At 38.6% G+C, this 17,480-nt stretch overlaps 1 protein-coding gene across 1 annotated transcript in view; it reads left to right on the top strand.

The window, feature by feature from the left end:
* Window positions 1-16,660, top strand: part of LOC127197762 (vomeronasal type-2 receptor 116-like) — a 42,635-nt gene extending 25,975 nt beyond the window's left edge. Inside the window, exons 4-6 of the mRNA XM_051155699.1 lie at window positions 9,374-9,601; window positions 10,681-10,804; window positions 15,726-16,660. Of these exons, the coding sequence (XP_051011656.1) occupies window positions 9,374-9,601; window positions 10,681-10,804; window positions 15,726-16,660 (1,287 nt within the window). The remainder of the gene's footprint in view (window positions 1-9,373; window positions 9,602-10,680; window positions 10,805-15,725) is intronic.
* Window positions 16,661-17,480: the final 820 nt, after the last annotated feature.

The raw sequence follows: 17,480 nt of genomic DNA, 5'->3' as shown, positions 1-17,480 counted from the left end.
TAAGCAAGTGAAGGACTTGTATGAAAAAAATTTCAAAACTCTGAAGAAAGAGATTGAAGATGACCTGAGAAGATGGCGTGATCTTCCTTGCTCATGGATCGGGAGAATTAACATAGTAAAAATGGCCATCCTACCAAAAGCAATCTATAGATTCAATGCAATCCCTATCAAAATAACTACACAATTTTTTAAAGACATTGAAAGTTCAATTCTGAACTTCATATGGAAAAACAAAAAACCCAGAATAGCTAAAACAATCTTGTACAATAAAAGATGCTCCGGAGGAATCTCCATACCTGATCTCAAACTGTACTATAAAGCAATAGGAATTAAAACAGCATGGTACTGGCACAGCAACAGGCTGGTTGATCAGTGGAATCGAATCGAAGACCCAGATATGAATCCACACACATATGGTCACTTGATTTTTCACAAAGAAGCCAAATCCATTCAATGGAAAAAGGATAGCATCTTCAACAAATGGTGCTGGTCTAACTGGAGGTCTATGTGTAAAAAAATGAAACTGGACCCATATTTGTCACCTTGCACAAAACTCAAATCCAAGTGGATTAAAGACCTCAACATAAAACCAGAGACACTAACTCACTTAGAAGAAAAAGTGGGAAAGAGCCTGGAACATATTGGCACAGGAGACAACTTCCTGAACAGAACACCAACGGCCCAGGCCTTAATGTCAACCATTAATAAATGGGACCTCATGAGGCTGAGAAGCTTCTGTAAGGCAGGAGACACTGTCAAGAGAACAAAGCGACAGCCTACAGACTGGGAAAAAATCTTCACCAACCCTACATCTGACAAACGTCTAATATCCAAAATATATAAAGAACTCAAGAAATTAAACACCACCAAACCGAATAACCCAATTGAGAAATGGGGCTTGGAACTAAACAGAGAATTCTCAACAGAGGAGTATCAAATGGCTGAGAAACACTTAAAGAAATGCTCAACCTCCTTAGTCATCAGGGAAATGCAAATCAAAACAACTCTGAGATTCCATCTTACACCCATCAGAATGGCTAAGATCAAAAATTCAAGCGACACCACATGCTGGCGAGGATGTGGGGAGAGAGGAACACTCCTTCATTGCTGGTGGGAATGCAAACTAGTACAGCCACTTTGGAAATCTATCTGGTGCTATCTCAGAAAAATGGGAATAGGGCTTCCTCAAGACCCAGCTATTCCACTCCTTGGAATATACCCAGAAGATGCTCCAGCACACAACAAGAAAATTTGCTCAACCATGTTCATAGCAGCCTTATTCATAATAGCCAGAACATGGAAACAGCCTAAGTGTCCCTCAGTAGAAGAGTGGATAAAGAAACTGTGGTACATATACACTATGGAATACTACTCAGCTATTAAAAACAAGGAATTCCCGAAATTTGTGGATAAATGGATTGAGCTAGAAATGATCATAATGAGTGAGTTAACCCAGAAGCAGAAAGAATCAAATGGTATATACTCACTTATATCTGCATACTAGCCCAAGGGGCATGTCCCACGAAAGCCTTCACTTACCAGGAAACTGGGACAGAGGGGAAGGCATCCTATTGGGACTCTAAATGAGAGACGCATGGGAGAACAGCAAAATAAAAGGATCCAGAGGGTCCTAGAAATCTACAAGTAGAACAATATGATAGGCAGATTTGGGCCCAGGGGTCCCGCTCAAACTAAGGCACCAGCCAAGGACAATACAGGAGGTAAACTTTAAACCCCTTCCCAGATCTAGCCAATGGTCAGAATATTCTCCACAGTTGAGTGGAGAGTGTGATACGACTTTCTCACATACTCTGGTGCCTCACATTTGACCATGTCCCCTGGAGGGGGAGACCTGGTGGCACTCAGAGGAAGGACAGCAAGTAGCCAAGAAGAGACTTGATACCCTATGAGAATATATAGGGGGACGTAATCCCCCTCAGGAACAGTCATAGGGGAGGGGAATAATGGGAAAATGTGGGGGGGGGAGGAATGGGAGGATACAAGGGATGGGATAAACATTGAGATGTAACAAGAATAAATTAATAAAAAAAAAAAAAAAAAAAAAAAAAAAAAAAAAAAAAAAAAAAAGAAATGCATTTCCCTGATGACTAAGGAGGTTAGCATTTCTTTAAGTGTTTCTTAGCCATTTGATATTCCTCTGTTGAGAATTCTCTGTTAAGTTCCAAGCCCCATTTCACAATTGGGTTGTTTGGTTTTGTGGTGTTTAATTTCTTGAGTTCTTTATATATTTTGGATATTAAACCTTTGTCAGATGAAGGGTTGATGAAGATCTTTTACCAGTCTGTAGGCTGTCGCTTTGTTCTGCTGACAGTGTCTCCTGCCTTACAGAAGCTTCTCAGCCTCAGGAGGTCCCATTTATTAATTGTTGACATTAAGGCCTGGGCAGTTGTTGTTCTGTTCAGGAAGTTGTCTCCTGTGCCAATGTGTTCCAGGCTCTTTCCCACTTTTTCCTCTAATTGAATTAATGTCTCTGGTTTTAAGTTGAGGTCTTTAATCCACTTGAACTTGAGTTTTGTGCATGGTGACGAATAGGGGTCTAATTGTATTTTTCTACATGTAGACACCCAGTTAGACCAGCACCATTTGTTGAAGATGCTATCGTTTTTCCATTGAATAGATTTGGCTTCTTTGTCAAAAATCAAGTGAGCAAATGTGTGTGGATTCATCTCTGGGTCTTCAATTAGATTCCATCTACCTACCAGCCTATTGCTTTGCCAGTACCATGCTGTGTTAATTACTGTTGCTCTGTAGTACAGCTTGAGATCAGGTATGGAGATTCCTCTGGAGGATCTTTTATTGTATAGGATTGTTTTTGCTATTCTGGGCTTTTTATTTCTCCATATGAATTTGAGAATTGATCTTTCAATATCTTCAAAATATTTTGTAGGTATTTTGATAGGGATTGCATTGAATCTGTAAATTGCTTTGGTAAGATGGCCATTTTTACTATGTTAATTCTCCCGAACCATGAACAAGGTAAATCCCTCCATCTTCTGATGTCATCTTCAGGCTCTTTCTTCAGAGTTTTAAAGTTTTTTTTGAATAAGTCCTTCACTTGCTTGGTTAGAGTTACTCCTAGGTATTTTATATTGATTGTGCCTATCGTGAAGGGTGTAGTTTTCCTAATTTCTTCCTCTGCCTGTTTGTCATTTGTATATAGGAAAGCTACTGACTTTTTTGAGTTAATTTTGTATCCTGTCAATTTGCTGAAGGTGTTTATCACCTGCAGGAGTTCTCTGGTGGAATTTTGGGGGTCACTTATGTACACTATCATATCATCTGCAAATAGGGATAATTTGACTTCTTCCTTTCCCATTTGGATCCCCTTAATCTCCTTCTGATGTCTTATTGCTCTGGCTAGAACTTCCAGAACTATATTGAAGAGATATGGGGACAGAGGGCAGCCTTGTCTGGTCTCTGATTTTAGAGGGATTTCCTTGAGTATCTCTCCGTTTACTTTAATGTTGGCTATTGGTTTGCTGTATATAGCCTTTATTATGTTTAGATAAGTGCCTGTATTTCTGATCTCTCCAGAACTTTAAACATGAATGGGTGTTGGATTTTGTCAGATGCTTTTTCTGCATCTAAGGAGATGATCATGTGGTTTTTCTCTTTCAGTTTGTTTATATGGTGGATTACATTGATGGATTTCTGTATGTTAAACCATTCCTGCATGCCTAGAATGAAGCCTACCTGGTCATGGTGAATGATATCTTTGATATGCTGTTGTATTCGTTTTGTGAGTATTTTATTGAGTATTTTTGCATCAATGTTCATAAGAGAAATTGGTCTGAGATTCTTGTTTTTTGTTGGGTCTTTGTGGGGTTTAGGTATCAATGTGACTATGGCCTCATAGAAGGAATTTGGTAATGTTCTGTCCATTTCTATCTTTGGAATAGCTTGAATAGTATCGGTATTAGCTCCTCTTTGAAGGACTGGTAGAATTCTGCACTGAAACCATCCGGCCCTGGGCTTTTTTAAGTTTGGAGACTATCAATGGTTGCTTCTATTTCTATAGGCAAAATAGGGCTATTTAATTTGCTTATCTGGTCTTGATTCAATTTTGGCAAATGGAATCGGTCAAGAAAATTGTCCATTTCCCTTAGATTTTCAAATTTTGTGGCATAAATGCCTTTAAAGTAGGTTCTTACGATTCTTTGTATTTCTTCGGGGTCTGTTGTTATGTCTCCCTTTTCATTTCTGATTTTGTTGATTTGGATAGTGTTTCTCTGTCTTTTAGTTAGATTGGCTAAAGTTTTGTCTATCTTGTTATTTTCTCAAAGAACCAGCTCTTGGTTTTGTTGATTCTTTGGATTGTTCTCTTTGTTTTTAATTCATTGATTTCAGCCCTGAATTTGATTATTTCTAGGCGTCTACTCCTCTTGTGTGTTTCTGCTTCTTTTTTTTCTAGAGCCTCCAGATGTGTTGTTTAGTTGTTTATGTGGGATGTTTCCATTTTCCTTTTAATGGCACTTAGTGCTATGAATTTTCCTCTTAGCACTGCTTTCAATGTGTCCCACAAATTTGGCTATGTTGTTCCAGGAAGTCTTTTATTTCTTCCCTTATTTCTTCCATGGCCCACGTGTCATTAAGTAGAAAGTTGTTTAGTTTCCACATGTCAATATGCTTTTTGTTATTTCTGTTATTGTTGAAGTTCAGCCTTAGACCATGGTGATCTGATAAGATTCAAGGCATTATTTCAATCCTCTTGTATCTGTTGATGTTTGCTTCGTGACCAACGATGTGATCCATTTTAGAGAACGTTCCATGGGGTGCTGAGAAAAAAGTATAATCCTTTGCGTTTGGGTGGGAAGTTCTGTAGATATCTGTTAGATCCATTTGATTCATGACATTGGTTAATGAAGTTATTTCCTGGCTTAGTTTTGATTCAAAGACCTATCCTTGAGTGAAAGTGGGGTGTTGAAGTCTCCCACTGTTAAAATGTGGGTATCGATGAGTGGTTCAAGCTTTGTTAATAACTCTTTTACAAATGTGGGAGCCCTTGTATTAGGAACATAGATGTTCAAAATTGTGATGTTTTCTTGGTTGACTTTACCTTTGAAGAGTACGAAGTGTCCATTTTCATCCCTTTTGATTAATTTTGGTTGAAAGTCTATTTTATTAGATATTAGAATGGCTACCCCAGCTTGCTTCTTCTGACCATTTGCTTGGAATATTTTTCCCCAACCTTTTACTCTGAGGCAATGTCTGTCCTTGTGGTTGAGGTGTGTTCCTTGAATGCAGAAGAATGTTGGGCCATGTTTATGCATCCACTCAGTTAGTCTGTGTCTTTATATTGTAGAATTGAGACCCCTGACGTTGAGAGATATTAATGACCAGTGATTGCTAAGTCCCTTCATTTTTGGTATTTGTAACAGTCTAGATTTTGTGAGGTTGTGGTTTTGCGATGGTATAGTTATCTATTTCCTATGTAGTTTTGGTTGTAGTTTGACCCTTTGGTGTGGAGTTTTCCTTCTAGTAACTTCTGTAAAGCTGGATTTGTGGCTAGGTACTGTTTAAATTTGTTTTGTCATGGAATATCTTGTTTTCTCCGTCAATGGTTATTGAAAATTTCCCTGGATAAAGTAATCTTGCCCGTTATCTGTGTTCTCTTAGGGTTTGCAGAACCTCTGTCCAGGCCCTTCTGGCTTTCATGGTCTCTGTTGAGAAGTCCGGAGTAATTCTGATAGGTTTGCCTTCATATGTTACTTGGCCTTTTTCTCTTTCCACTTTTAATATTTTTTCTTTGTTCTGTATATTTTGTGTTGTTATTATTAGTGCCAGGAAGATTTTCTTTCCAGGTCTATTCTATTTGGTGTTCTGTAGGCCTCTTGTATGCTCATATGCATCTCCTTCTTCAAAGTGGGGAAATTTTCTTCTATTATTCTATTAAAGATATTTTCTGGGCTGTGGAGTTGGTTGCCTTCTCTTTCCTCAATCCTTACTATTCTCAAGTTTCATCTGTTTATGGTGTCTTTTATTTCTTGAATGTTCTGTGTCAGGAATTTTTCAGATTTAGCATTTCCCTTGATGGTTGTTTCCAGTTCTGCAATTGTATCTTCAAGTCCTGATATTCATTCTTCCATTTCTTGCAATATGTTAGATAAGGCCACCTCTGAGATGCTTGCTTTCTTCTCTGATGCTTCTCGATCTCATTTTTCTTCTGTGTGTCCCTTTATCATAGCTTCCAATTTTATCTTCAGGTCTTGAACTGTTTTAATGATTTCCTTCTTCTGGTTTTTTATATTTTTCTAAAATTCTTCAAGTGACTCTTTATATGACTCTTTTAAATCTTCAGCCCTCTTGTTTGCCTCCTCCTGCATTTGTTTACATATTTTATTTGTTTCTTCCATTATCATCTTCTTTACTAAGGACTTGAGGTCATTTTCTTGACTCTCAATTGCTGTTAGGTTCTCCATGTTGTTTTCATTGGGATTGCTGGGATCTGGAGATGCCAAATTGTTTTCATTTTTGTTAGCATTTTTTTCACTGTCCTCTTGTCTTTTTGGTGACTCTGATGTTGGAAGGTAATTTGTAGTGACCTTTGCTGGTTGAGAGTGGATAGTTGATGACTGATTATAGGTCAGGTGCTCTTGCCTGTGGGGATCAGGGAGTATTTCCCTGGAACAGGCAGGTGAACCGGTTTCCACTCCTGGAGATTTTTCTCTATACCTTAGGCTCTAGGCTGAGTCAGCCAAAGTACATTTCTGTTTGGACTCTTTCACTGTACTGCTGTAATTCAGATCAGCAGTTTTGGGACCTAGAATAAGGTCAGCACACAAGCGCTCTGGTAGTGTAGGTTGATCCTATCTGCCTATCCTTCCTGTAGCTATGTAGCCAGGACCCCAGGTGGATCAGATCTTCTGGACTGTAGCTGTCTTTTAGCTTTGCCTCTATACCCTGTAGAAGTGTCCAGCCTCTCCCAGAACTATAAGCCTGGATGGTCCGAGATCACTCTAGGTCAGTAATTAGATACTGTAAGCACGACCCTTGGTGGGTCTCATCTCCAGATACCATGTGAATTCCTGCCTTGCCTGTGCTAGTGGACCCAGCTAGGATCTCTCCTTTGGGGAGAGCAGGGTCAGTGCCCTGCGGCTGGGCAGCCAGAGACAAAAGGAGTTCAGAGCGCTGGCAGTCTCCCAAGGTGCCTCCTCTTCCCGCAGGCCTGGGAGGCTCCTATAATGCTCTAGGTCAGCAATTAGACACTGCACACACGACCCACAACCCATGTCTCATCTCCCAATAACATGAGAGTTCCTGTCTTGCCTGGGCCAGTGGACTCATCTAGGATCTCTCCTTTGGGGAGTTCAGGGTCAGTGCCTTGTGGCCAGGCGGCCAGAGACAATAGGGTTTCTGAGCTCTGGTGGTTGCCGGAGGTGCGTGCTCTTCCTGCAGGTCTCAGAGACTCTGATAATACTCTAGGTTATCAATAAGGCACTGCAGGCACGACCCATGTCTCCCAATAGGCCTGTGGAAGCAGTCCAAGCTGGTTTCTAATTGCCCCTGTTTGCAGGCTCAATCCATTGTGTCTGGCCTTAGGTTTGGTCCAGGATAGCCAGTGAGCTGCAGGCCCACTTTAGCTGTCTTTGGTGGGTCCCGCTGCCTGTGTTTCCACTCAGCCTGGACGGGTGACCTCCATGTTTGGGGTGGTGTGGATGGAGGGATCCAAGGGCAGATTCACCCTGTTCCCTGAAGCTCCTCTGACTGGGGGCTCCGGAAAGTCCCCTCCCCAGACAATGAGTTTGTGTTTTATATGCTGGGTACAGTTTGCAGGTGGATTCCGTTCCAGAGTTTGGGGAGTGTGTTTAGCGCCTTTGGGATGGTGCTTGTCCCGGGGGTAGGCCCACTGGTGGTCTGCGGAGTTTGGGGACCCACTCACCTACAGTTCTCAAGGTCCAGCAGTCTGTGGCTCCATTCATGTCCCTGGGCTCCTCCACATATATGTATTTGTATATACATATATATTCCCATATTTTTTTTCACAGACATATGTTATTTAGCTAATGTGAATGTTTGATACATCAGATATCTATAGCAGTATAATTTTCCTATTGTTTCTAGAGAAATTTTCCAGTTTAATGTCTTTTTTTTTTGTCTTTAAAAATTTTTTTAATTAATTCATTCAATTGTTATCCCATCCCTTGAATAATCCCATTCCTCCCTCCATCCATGCACCTTTTTAAAAATGGAGAACCAGGAGCTTTGTTTTAAAAGGCTGAGATCTGCTGTATCTCTCTGCAATTTCCTGCTCCTTTCTAGCTTTTTAGTTAGAAAAATCGTGTGTCCAGCTGCTTTTTTTTTTAAAACCGATTTGTGCCACTATTTTCAGAAGCTTTTTGTCTTCAAGCTTCTTTTCTTTAAAAAACACAGGTTTGAAGTTTTATTTGAAGGGGGTGAGGTTTCTCTCTCTGTCCCAGACTCTAAACAAGTTAGTTTGGATTTTATGCTCCATGAATGGTAGGTCATTATGTTGTGGGGTTTTTCCACCAGGGCCCATGTTGTGGGAATAACCACTCAAACTCAATGTGTGTTTACAAATTCCTAAACTATATAGATAGGCTCTTCTTTGACTAGCTCATAACTTAAAATAATCTATTTATACTAATTTACATTCTGCCACATGTCTGCTTACCTCTGCTCAGATATCATGCATCTGTCCTCACATCTTCATTAATGAATCTTTCACACCTAGATATCCCAGAATCCTTTCTGGCTGCCAGATGTCCACTTTCGATTCTATCCTTTCCTATGGGCCATATGTGTTTTAGTGACAGGTGTTGAATTGTACAAAACACAAGGTATCTTTCTACATTTAGGACTTTTATAAAAACAACCCAGAAATAATTTTCTCAGGAAAAGACATAACATGTCATAATGCAGAATATCCTCAAGAATGCAACATGCAGAGGATAAAACTTGAAGAACACAGAACAACAGTGATTGCAGCATTGGGCTCTGCTTTGTGAAAATGGTGAGGGATGGATTAAGTAAACAAAATGAGCTAATTGGCCAGAAAGCTATAATATAAATACAGGTGTTTTGCAAGTGGCACTGGATAGGGGAGGCAAGGAGAGAGGGTAGAGAGGTAGGGAAGAAGGATGACCTGGAAGCAAACTAACTGGTGTATAAAGTGAATCTCTGAGAGAGGGGAATCCCTGCCCCTATGTAGAGGGATGATTCTGCCAGCCACACCGTGCAGCAGGATCTAACAATGACAAACAGCTGTGCTGGCTTCATGACTTTCACCATTTCCAGTGGATATGGTTGTGCCAACTGAGATTCATTTATCAACTTAAGAAAATGTTTTCAGTTCTCAGATGGACTTCAACATATGTCCCTGCATCTCTTCTAGCTCCTCCATTTCCTAAAGAACACCCTACGGAAAGATCACGTGAGAGGTCACATCCTAATGGATGGGAGAAGAAACTTAGATTCAGGGTATGACATTTTCAATATTTGGAATTTTCCAAAGGGCATGAGATTAAAGGTCAAAGTAGGAACCTTCTCTCCAAACACTCCTCAGGGTCAGCAGTTCTCTTTATCTGAGCAGATGATTCAATGGCCAACACAATTTACAAAGGTGGGTTGTGACATATCTCACTGCTTTGACCTTTCACAGAAGTAAAAATAATTCTCAGGAAAATAATACTTGCACATTTATTTCATAAAAACCAATATACAACTATCAATATGAAACTACTCATAGGATATCAAACATAGACTAATTTCGCATTCCCTGACTCTGATCAATGGAAAAGTTTTTCCTAAATTTTATTCATGCTTACTCTGTTCTTATGAATAGAGTGTCTGTTAGATTTCTGTTACTGTCTCAAACAATGATAAGAGGGTTATATTTGTCAGCAAGATGAGTATATTTCAGAGAAGGGCAAAATGGCATTTTTGTTTTGTCAGCTTTTAAAAGGTAGGATAGCATGACAAGTGTGTGTGTGTGTGTGTGTGTGTGTGTGTGTGTGTGTGTGTGTGTGTGTGTGTGTGTATTATACTTGCTTTGCTACATCAGATAAATAGTAACAAAAACAAGTAAAGGATACAGGCTTGATTTAGATGACACTGTTACCATGTATTTATATGTTAGTGCACGGAGAATGTTTTAGGAGTCAGAGGAGGTGATTATATCACAGTCAGAGACCAAGAATGTAGCTACTCCCCTTCTATCTCCTTTTCATTTTGTCTGTCACAGTAGACAGTGAAATAATTATGCCCATTTTGTGGTTGCTCTTTCTACCCCAAGTAAATATCTTATAAAACTCCTCACAGATGCATAAGATATGTCTCCATAGTCAACCTAAACAATGCAAAGATGTCAATCAACATTGCCAACCATATAGAATATAGAAGTCCCCACTAGTAGCCAGTAAGTACAGAGACAGGTTCACCAAAATCACACTTTGACCTTCTAGAACACTACTTTAATGACTTACTCTTAACAACAGCTTTGTGGTATTGGACCAAGAATTAAGCATGTGGCTTATGCAGACTTAAAGCTGCTGCCAAGATTAATAATATCTAAACATATTACTTTCATTTGCCAATGTAAGCATTTGCAAATTTACTGTTGATGATACTCATAAATTCTCTATTTACTCTAAATTTTCACAAAAGTCTAGAGCATTTTCTAATAGCTGTTAATTCTCTCAGATCCCTCAGTCTGTGTGCAGTGAGAGCTGTAGGCCTGGATTCAGGAAAACTGCCCAGGAAGGCAAGGCTGCCTGCTGCTTTGATTGCATTCCTTGTGCAGACAATGAGATTTCCAACATGACAGGTAAAATCTTGTTTACAGAGAACTCTCAGACTTGATCACAGGAGTCTGCAATACTTAAGCAAAAGGAAAGAGATGGGAGAGAAGTAAGAAATAAACTTTTGTTCCTTGACTATAAAATTTGAACATTGCTGTTACTTTTCCTTCCTTTAAAGAGACACAGCCTAGACACTGAAATTATCTTGACTTACATTGTTGTTCCATTGCAGACGCTGTTCCCTCAGGAAACCTATTTTGCACTAAAACTAGCAGTCTGCTTTATTTTACCAAGAACACAGTGTTTATCACAACATTTCTTTATGTTTTCACACGATGCTCAATTACATGTAGTATTGTTTTAAGGCTTGGATTTCTCACATTCTCTTTCTGATCATTCCCTGTACAGGTTTGTATTTTTTACACAGTAGGTGACTGAAGAGTTGTATTTATTTCACTATTACATATAATTTATTGCATCATGACTAAGTTTCATTTGTTTAACTGAAGATAGATTTCCTGTAGTATGTTCTTTTGTAATCTGTCTCCCTTTTATTAAACATAGACTTTTCTCTCATACAACATAATCTGCATATATTTTCCTCTCCATACACTTCTCCCAGTTCCTTCCCATCTCCTTTTTTTATCAGACAGGCAGTCCTTATCTGTCTCTCAGAAAATAACAGGCTTTTAAAATTTTTATTATACTTTATTCAGATTGCATCCTGATTGTTATCCTCTCTCTTTCATCTTCCCATTTCCACTCTCCCTCCCTCTTCTGCCCTCTTCCCTCCCATAGACTTCTGACAGAAGATAGGATATAGGGGAAAATAGAGAGTGGAAGATTTGCAGACAATCTACCTGGTTTTCTGGAAAGAATGGCATACTATTGGTTTATTTTTGTCAAGTTCTTTATTTTATAATTTTCCATATATATTCAATGTAACCAATGTATGATTCCCCCTATTAACACTTGTCAACTCATCTTATCCGTATTTGTCCCTTTCCCCGTTTCATGATTTTCTTCATTTTTGTGTGTGATTTATTTTATTTATTTATCATCATCTTCATGACCCTTGGATTCTGAATGCAGCTCAGGGCCTGATTTGGTCATCAGTTGTTACACAAGTGTAATAACTAACTTCCCCTTTCTTTGAATATCTTGTCAGGAGATAGTGTAGTAGGTAAGGTTAGTAAGATAGTTTCCTCATTCTTCTTCACGAACCAGGGAGCTGTGTGTAATTGTACAGAGTTCCTTAGTGCAATCATATGTTGCCTAGAAACAGACAATGTGCAGTTCTCATCTTATAATTGTTTACACCTTCATTTCCATTATATTTCTTCAACATTACAATGGATGATATACAAATACTTGTTTATGAATGGGGATTAAATCATCAGTTAGTCTCAGGATCTTCCAATCATATTTCTTGCCTTTCATCACAGATCATTGTAAGGAGAGGCTTCTTTGTGTAAGAATGAGAGTGCTGCTTATCAGTGTACATAAACACAGAGATTTAAAAGGGTGTTTCACCATAATTACGTTAGGCTAAATGGCATCATTAAGTTCTTCCTTGTGTGATATGCTCTCCCTCCCCTTGACATTGAATGTGGGTTCATAATGCCAGGTACAAAATACTGTTTTGATAAATATTTATCCTTTGCACATTAGCTATAATGTGTGTCCATAAATATTGTCAATATGCACGTTTTGTGATAGTGACTATATTACTTATACATGTAAGACAAAGTAGGGTGAAAACATACATGATAAAACTTTGAAATTCAAAATATACTAATGCAATATTGTAGAATAAGGAAAACATGTTTAAAGAGTAGTGTTATCCTTATATAAATTAGTTAATGAGACATATAGCATGTACCTTAATTAAGTCAAAATCTATACTTGAAGCATACATTTTACTATAGAAAAGAAAACAAAGCATTCATAATAAAAGGATAAGTTGTGAAAGTGTGATAAGCTTGAGAAAATATCTGAAGAAAAATTCATTAGAGTTCCATGATTAATAAACAAAAATCACCCAAGTTATTAAAGGAGAATTTGATTCTCATAAAAAACAAACTTAATAAATGTTTTGCTCAAACAATAAAATAGACAGATGTATTGATATGGTGATAAAATTTAGAAATGCACAAAGATTTAATCGAAATGTGGCATTAAAATCCAAGGTGTATAAGTTTTTGTTTTGTTTTGTTTTTTTATTTACATTTCCCTTCTGCTCCAGTCACACATTCCTCCTTCCTCTCCTATCCTGCCTCCCCTACTACTCAGAAAAGGGAGCAAGCCACCAAAATGAGCACAGGGCTGCATATCAAGTCATATCAGGACTGAATGCATCCTCTTCCACTGAGGCTGGGCAAGGCAGCCACACCAGAGGGAAATTATAAGAAAGAAGGTGAGATAGTACGTCAGAGAAAGCTCCTGCTTGCCTTCCTAGGGAGCTCATATAAATACTAAGCTGCCAATTGGGTACCTGTGTGTAGGTGGCCTAGGTCCATTCCAGACATGGCCCTTGGTTAGGGCTTTAATCTCCATATGCCCCCTTGACCTAGGTTAGTTGACACTTTGTATTCTTGGGGAGTTCTTATCCCCCAGGTCCTTCTGTCCTAACCCCACCTGTTCCATAAGGCTTTCATGCTCAGTTAAATGTTTGGCTGTGAGTCTCAGCAACCTTTTTGAGCTGCTGTTCCACGGAGCCTCTCCGAGGACAGATATGATAGGCTCCCATCTGGGAACATAGCAGAGTATCATTTATAGTTTAGGGGTAGGTTTCCTCTCATCAGGTGTGTCTCAGGTTGTGCCAGGCATTGGTTAGACATTCCTTCAATCTCTGCTCCAACTTTGTCTCTGCATATCTTATAGGCAGGAAAATTTTGGGGTAAAATTTTGGTGGGTGACTTGGTGTTCCTCTCCCTCCATCAGAAGTCCTGTCTGGATAGAAGGTGGCCTATTCAGACTCCATGACTCCTGATACTAGGAGTCTTAGCTACAGTCACTCCCATATCCTCTCAGGAGCCTACCTTGTCATAGGTCTCTAGCTTGTTTCAGTGTTACCCCACCACAGTTTCTCCTCTCTCTAAGACTTGTGGCCTCCCACCCTCACTTCTCCACATCTAATATCCACCCTCAGTTTCCACCATACTCACGCTTCTACCCTATTCCCTTTTTTTCAACCAGTTTTGTGTTACATTCTGTTTCTCCTTCTGAATGAGGTTCAAGCACCCTGCCTTGGAGCCTCCTTCTTACTTAGCTTCTTGGCTTCTGTGAACTGTAGTGTGTTTATCCTGTACTCTATGGCTAGAATCTATTTATAAGTGAGGACATACCATGTGAATCTCTGGGTCTAGGTTACCTCACTAAGGATAATTCATTCTAGTTCCATCCATTTGTCTGAAATATCTATTCTTTCCTTGCTTTAAATAGCTGAGTAATATTCCATTGTGTAAATGTACCACATTTCTCATCATTCTTCAGTACAGGGCTATATGGATTATTTCCAGTTTCTTGCTGTTATGAATAAAATTGCTATAAACATAGCTGATCAAACGTCTTTGTTGTGTGGTGGGGTATGTTTTGGGTATATGCACAATTGTGGTATAGCTGTGTCTTGAGGTAGGAACATTCCTAAATTTTTGATAACTGTGGCATGAAGTAGGGATATTCCTAATTTTTGATAAAGCACAAGATTGATTTCAAAAGTGGCTAGACAAGTTGAACCTCCACCATCAATGGTTGAGTGTTCTCATTGTTTAATATCATGGTCACCATGTACTGTCTCTTGAGTTTTGTATTTTAGCCTTTCTGACAGGTGTAAGATGAAACTCAGAGTAGTTTTGATTTGCATTTCTACACTGACTAACTATGTTGAGCATTCCTTTAATCTTTTCAGGGATTCAAGATTCCTCTGTTGAGAATTCTGTTTACTTCTATGCCCCATTTTTAATTGGGTTGTTTCATTGGTTCCTTTTTTGCTTTTAGAGTTCTTTGTATATTTTGGATATTAGGCCATTGTCAGAGGCAGGATTGGTGAATATCCTTTCTAATCTACACCCTACCATTTTGTTCAAGATAAAAGTGGTTGCAGTCAACATAAAAGTCAAAATATTAGGAACAGAGTATACAAATTTTTATTTGAATAATTAGAAATATTTCAAAAGTTCTTTTCCTATATATTGAGAAATATAATGCTATAGTTAAATGTAACAAAATATTATTAGTGAAGGATTTAAGGTTAATAAAAAATATAAGGATATTTTTTACTTCAAAATCATTCAGAGTACAACCAAATTAGAGAAACAAAGGTATTTTATGAAAATAAGGAAATATGGATCCCAAATCTGCACCACTTGAGAAAGAAATTTCAAAAAAAATTATAGCCATAATGTACAAAATACATATCCAGAGTTGTCATCATTTCATAATATTATATCATAATAAAATGATAATTATACAATGTAGTTTTAAATTATATTTATGAACTATAAAATAGATGCCAAAAAGTGAAAAATTCAGGGAAAGTACACACAAAGAAAGGAAAGCAATAAGCTTCTTTGATTTTGTCACCATAGGCGAATAGAGCTGTATTAATTTGAAATGATTCACAGAATACTTAAAATTTGATACTAAAAAAAATAAAGGAAGCCCATTCAAGAAGCATTTCATGGCTGGAGAGATGGCTCAGAGGTTAAGAGCTTCATCTGCTCTTCCAGAGGTCTTGAGTTCAATTCCCAGCAACCACATGGTGGCTGACAGCCATCTATTATGTGATCTGATGCCCACTTCTGCAGATAAAGCACTCATGTGCAATAAATAAAATAAATAAATCTTTTAAAAAAGAAGCATTTCAATGACCTGAAGCTGAATAACAGCTTAAGCAGAAAAACAATACCTGAGGATTAATGAAAAATAACTTTCCTTTCTGAACAGATATGGATCAGTGTGTGAAGTGTCCAGAAAGTCATTATGCTAACTCAGAAAAGAACCATTGCCTCCAGAAATCTGTGAGCTTTTTGGGCTATGAACACCTCATGGGGATGGCTCTCACCACCACAGCACTGTTCTTAGCTGTACTCACAACTGTGGTACTTTTCATCTTTGTGAAGCACAGAGACACACCCATTGTCAAGGCCAATAATCGGGCTCTCAGCTACATCCTGTTATTGACACTCATAGCCTGTTTCCTCAGTTCCCTGCTCTTCATTGGACAGCCCAACACAGCCACCTGCATCATGCAGCAGACAGCATTTGGAATTTTGTTCACTGTGGCTCTCTCCACAGTCCTAGCCAAAGCTATTACAGTGGTTATTGCATTCAAGGTCACTGTTCCAGCTAGAATGGTGAGATGGTTAATGGTATCAAGGGCCCCTAACTTCATCATTCCCATCTGCACACTGATACAAACTGTTCTCTGTGCAGTTTGGCTGTTTACCTCTCCACCCTTCATTGATCAAGATGCTCATGCTGAACATGGTCACATCATCCTTGTGTGCAACAAGGGTTCAGAAGTTGCCTTCCACTGTGTCCTGGGATACCTCTGCTCCTTGGCACTTGGGACCTACACCATGGCCTTCTTGTCCAGAAATCTCCCTGACACTTTCAACGAAGCCAAGTTCCTGTCATTCAGCATGCAGGTATTCTTCTGTGTCTGGGTCACCTTCCTCCCTGTCTACCACAGCACAAAGGGGAAGGTCATGGTGGCTATGGAAGTCTTCTCTATCTTGGCTTCCAGTACAGCTCTCCTTGGCTTGATCTTTGCCCCCAAATGTTACATAATTTTGTTAAGGCCAGATAAGAACTCTTGTGACATTAGACACAAAATACATTCAGGAAGGAATAGACATATAAAATTCATTTTAAAATGAACTTAATCTATGTTAGTAAATGGAACACAATGATTGGAACTAGTGCCATACTGTTACACTTTTAGTGTTCAGTTATAATATGATTTGATTACGTGGGTCCATAAATCTTCATCCATTGTACTGAAGTATCTTTGTACTTGAACTATTAACTTTATTTTATGCTTTGGATTCATATTATACTTTCTTAATGTAATTCACTTTGTATCCTTCGTTGTCCTGAAGGCCCATTAGTTGACCAGTGTGTCATAAACTGTCTACGAAGTGCTGGTGGTGAAGATGTGTCATTGTGTTCAGCCATGCTATACTCATTTTGTCCTTCTGTGATAAAAGATTAATGTCATGTGATTGCTTTTATTGATTTTGGACTCAAGAATATTTTATTATATTCTACTGTATAAATTGAACATTACTAGAGCTGATTGTCTTTCAAGCATTAGTTTAACAGTTTCTCATTTTCAGTTGTTTCAGGTGAGCATTCGAAGTTTGAAATTATAGTAAAACATTCTATTTTCATATCTCATTATTTTGGCATATGAAAGAAACTGAATCCTCTTCTTTGGGGACCTACATAAATACCTTATTGATAACTAGTAAGTGCTTAGAAACCTAGAGCTCAGGAATAGGATGTGCATGACTGATCTTCTGGTTCATATGCTATTATTAAGACAAGGCTTTGCCCAATTTTCCACAAATTTAGGGATTCCTTGTTTTTTATAGCTGAGTAGTATTCCATAGTGTGAACTAAAAATGATCATAATGAGTGAGTTAACCCCAAAGCAGAAAGAGTCAAATGGTATATACTCACTTATATCTGGACACT

This window comes from Acomys russatus, chromosome 13 (assembly GCF_903995435.1).
Source record: "Acomys russatus chromosome 13, mAcoRus1.1, whole genome shotgun sequence".
NCBI lineage: Eukaryota > Metazoa > Chordata > Mammalia > Rodentia > Muridae > Acomys > Acomys russatus.
The sequence above is the reverse complement of the archived record's forward strand: the minus strand, read 5'-3'. Positions and strand labels throughout refer to the sequence as shown.